This window comes from Arachis ipaensis, chromosome B10 (genome assembly GCF_000816755.2).
Source record: "Arachis ipaensis cultivar K30076 chromosome B10, Araip1.1, whole genome shotgun sequence".
Lineage (NCBI taxonomy): Eukaryota > Viridiplantae > Streptophyta > Magnoliopsida > Fabales > Fabaceae > Arachis > Arachis ipaensis.
Genome location: NC_029794.2, coordinates 87,046,033 through 87,048,899, shown reverse-complemented (window position 1 = coordinate 87,048,899; position 2,867 = coordinate 87,046,033). Strand labels below are relative to the sequence as shown.

At 36.2% G+C, this 2,867-nt stretch overlaps 1 protein-coding gene across 1 annotated transcript; it reads right to left on the bottom strand.

Moving 5' to 3' along the window:
- On the bottom strand, window positions 209-1,153 carry LOC107620734. The gene is made up of 4 exons (XM_016322860.1): window positions 954-1,153; window positions 660-865; window positions 445-562; window positions 209-341 (listed from the first exon to the last, which is right to left on the bottom strand). Exons 1-4 carry the CDS (start codon window positions 1,151-1,153, stop codon window positions 209-211), a joined length of 657 nt encoding a protein of 218 aa, XP_016178346.1.

The following is a 2,867-nucleotide window of genomic DNA, read 5'->3' as shown; positions in this document are numbered from 1 at the left end:
TTGAGGATAATATCCTCATCATCACAAACTCTCATCACGGTGTAAACTGGATCATATTGCTTTATATTAGCAGATTTAACATTAATCTTGAAAAGCACCTTCTTATCCATCATATTATTAAGAGATGGTGGATAATCATCATCTCCAACTGCATACAAAACCTCACACCTAGCCATAATTAGTTCTAAACATTTACTTTAATGTTACATCAAACAATCACACTTACATCCTCGAGAATGATTTTGTCTGCTTGCTTCCCACACAACTGAGTTGTCTCCCTATCCCACAAAAGCAGGTTGATGCTACCTGATCCATCATAAACCATTACTTCAACCTTGTACCTAATATATGATGAGACATGGAAAAATTGGTTAATATTATATTGCAGTTATACATACACTATTTCAATAGATATAGTATATTGACTTATGTATTGTTCACAACCTTATTGCGGCTGCTCCATGTGTGTGGCCACACTTCCCACATTCATACCGATCACCAATGGGGGTTTCAACCTTCTTAGGACACCTCCTACATGCTTTATAAAACCAATCATTTTTTCCTGCATTTATTGAAATAATTTCCCCAGCAATTCATATGGGACCTTCCTGCAATGATTTTAAAACAGTAAAATAATATTTAGATAGTGTCGTAGTTACTTTTCACACTAACATAAATGGTTTCAACTATCTTTGAAAATGTTCCATCGAAATAACTAAAACATAACACCTCAACAGAGTTTAGTGCATCCTCGATAGTGTTTACACTGACAGATCTACGGTTAAACTCATCATTTGCAGACCACGCAGCCGGAAAGGACACCTGGCTAATCTTAGCTGAGCTCGATGGACCACCACTGAGTAATCTATATATAACAAATTAGATCCCACACATGAAGGCTCAGTTCATCCAATCTTAAAAGATGATACATTAATTTTATAAATTACACTAACATGCATCTAAAACTATCAATTTCTTTTAGTGTTGGGTTTATGTGAACTTTGGAGATATCAAAATTGCTCTGAACCAAAGTTTTATCATTCCACCTTGTTGCTTTGAAATATTGAAGGACCACAATAAGTGGCTCAACTCTCCCATCATCAAGATGTGGAAGAATGTGGTCCACCAACTGACCAAACAATGTGCAACTCATTTTGTTATTCCTGAGAATAAAATAGCAAATGAAAGAAGTCTGTTCGTTATGTTATGAGAAAATCGATATCAAATCAATACATTCATGGTCGCACAATACATACTGACGTGGAGGAAATTGGCGAGTTAAGAAATTATTATAAGAGATACGTTGCAACTACAGTTCTTAACCAACCAGAAATCCGCTTATCAATTTAGAGGGGTTGTCACAAAATTTAAATTAAAATACTGGGAGTTTGAATCCCAGGTCGTCTCCCAACGAGTTACAGAAAAGTGTGCTATTTTATTAATCAGATATTTTCAAAAATTGATTTGAGTTGAATAACAGGAAATTAAATTAGAGAATTTGTGTAATTTTAAATAAAAACCTTGACTGGGAATAGATTAGTCAGAAGCCCTATTCTTGTTGAAGTACTCTCAAGATTAATTGATAATTGAGGGTTGTTCTGTTTAGTTATCCCTTACTAGGTATGGGAAAGTCAAGCAAGTTGGAAAGCTATTTCTATTCACAAGTTCCAATCCGCTCAATTGAAAAGGATTGGTGTCAGTGACTAGAGGGCAATCCAACAATAAACCCAATTACAATTTTTCTTTTAAGCATTCCAACTTAAGGTCTTCCCTTCAATCAACTCCCATCCAAGTTATGGAACTACTCGCTCATTATAAATGTAGAATTCATAACATAGGAAAGGGAAATATAGAAAGACATGATAAATAATAATCAAGGGATCAATTAAAAATAAAAATAGTCCTTATATTAATAAATTCTAAAAATAATCCAATAATATTTCTGAGTAAACAAAGGACATGGAAGAATAAGAGACAGGTAAAGAAAACAAACTAGAATGACGAAACCTCACTGAGGTAATAACTCTTCTCGATATCCCAATACAAAAAGCAATAAAAATAAAATCCTAAGAACTATGAATGTGTAGAGAGAAAACCTAGAGGAGGAGTAAAAACTAGATCTAAAACTGAGAATTGTCTGTAATGAATTGTTCTCCTTCATTTTTCCATGTTCCTTGGCTCTAGTCTGCTTTTTTGGGCCGAAAATTGGGTCAAAACAGGGCCCAAAATCACCCCCAGCGAATTCTACAGATTCTGCAGATCGCGCATGTCACGCGATCGCGTCATTCATGCGGACGCGTCATTCGGCGTTTTGCCTTGCCACGCGTGTGCGTCGTCCACGCCTCCGCGTCACTTGTGCAGTTCCAATCCGCGCGGTCGCGTGAGCCATGCGTCCGCGTCACTGCGGTTTCCTCTATGTCGCGTGGTCGCGTGAGCCATGCGTCCGCGTCACTTCTCGCTGGTCATCTCCTCAATTTCTTGTGTTCCTTCCATTTTTGCAAGCTTCCTTTCCAATCTCCAAGTCATTCATGCCCTATAAAGCTTGAAACACTTAACACACAGATCACGACATCTAATGGAATGAAGGAGAATTAAAATACCTAATTAAAAGTCTTTAGGAAGCAAATATTCAATCATATAATAATTTTAGGAAGGAAATATAAATGCATGCCAATCATATGAATAAGTGGGTAAAGAATTGATAAAACCATACAATTAAGCACAATATAAACCATAAAATAGTGGTTTATCAACCTCCCCACACTTAAACATTAGCATGTCCTCATGCTTAGTTGAAGGAGATAAAATAAATGAGTAGGAACATGTAAAACTCATGTAATGCAATGCAACCTATATATATGAATGCA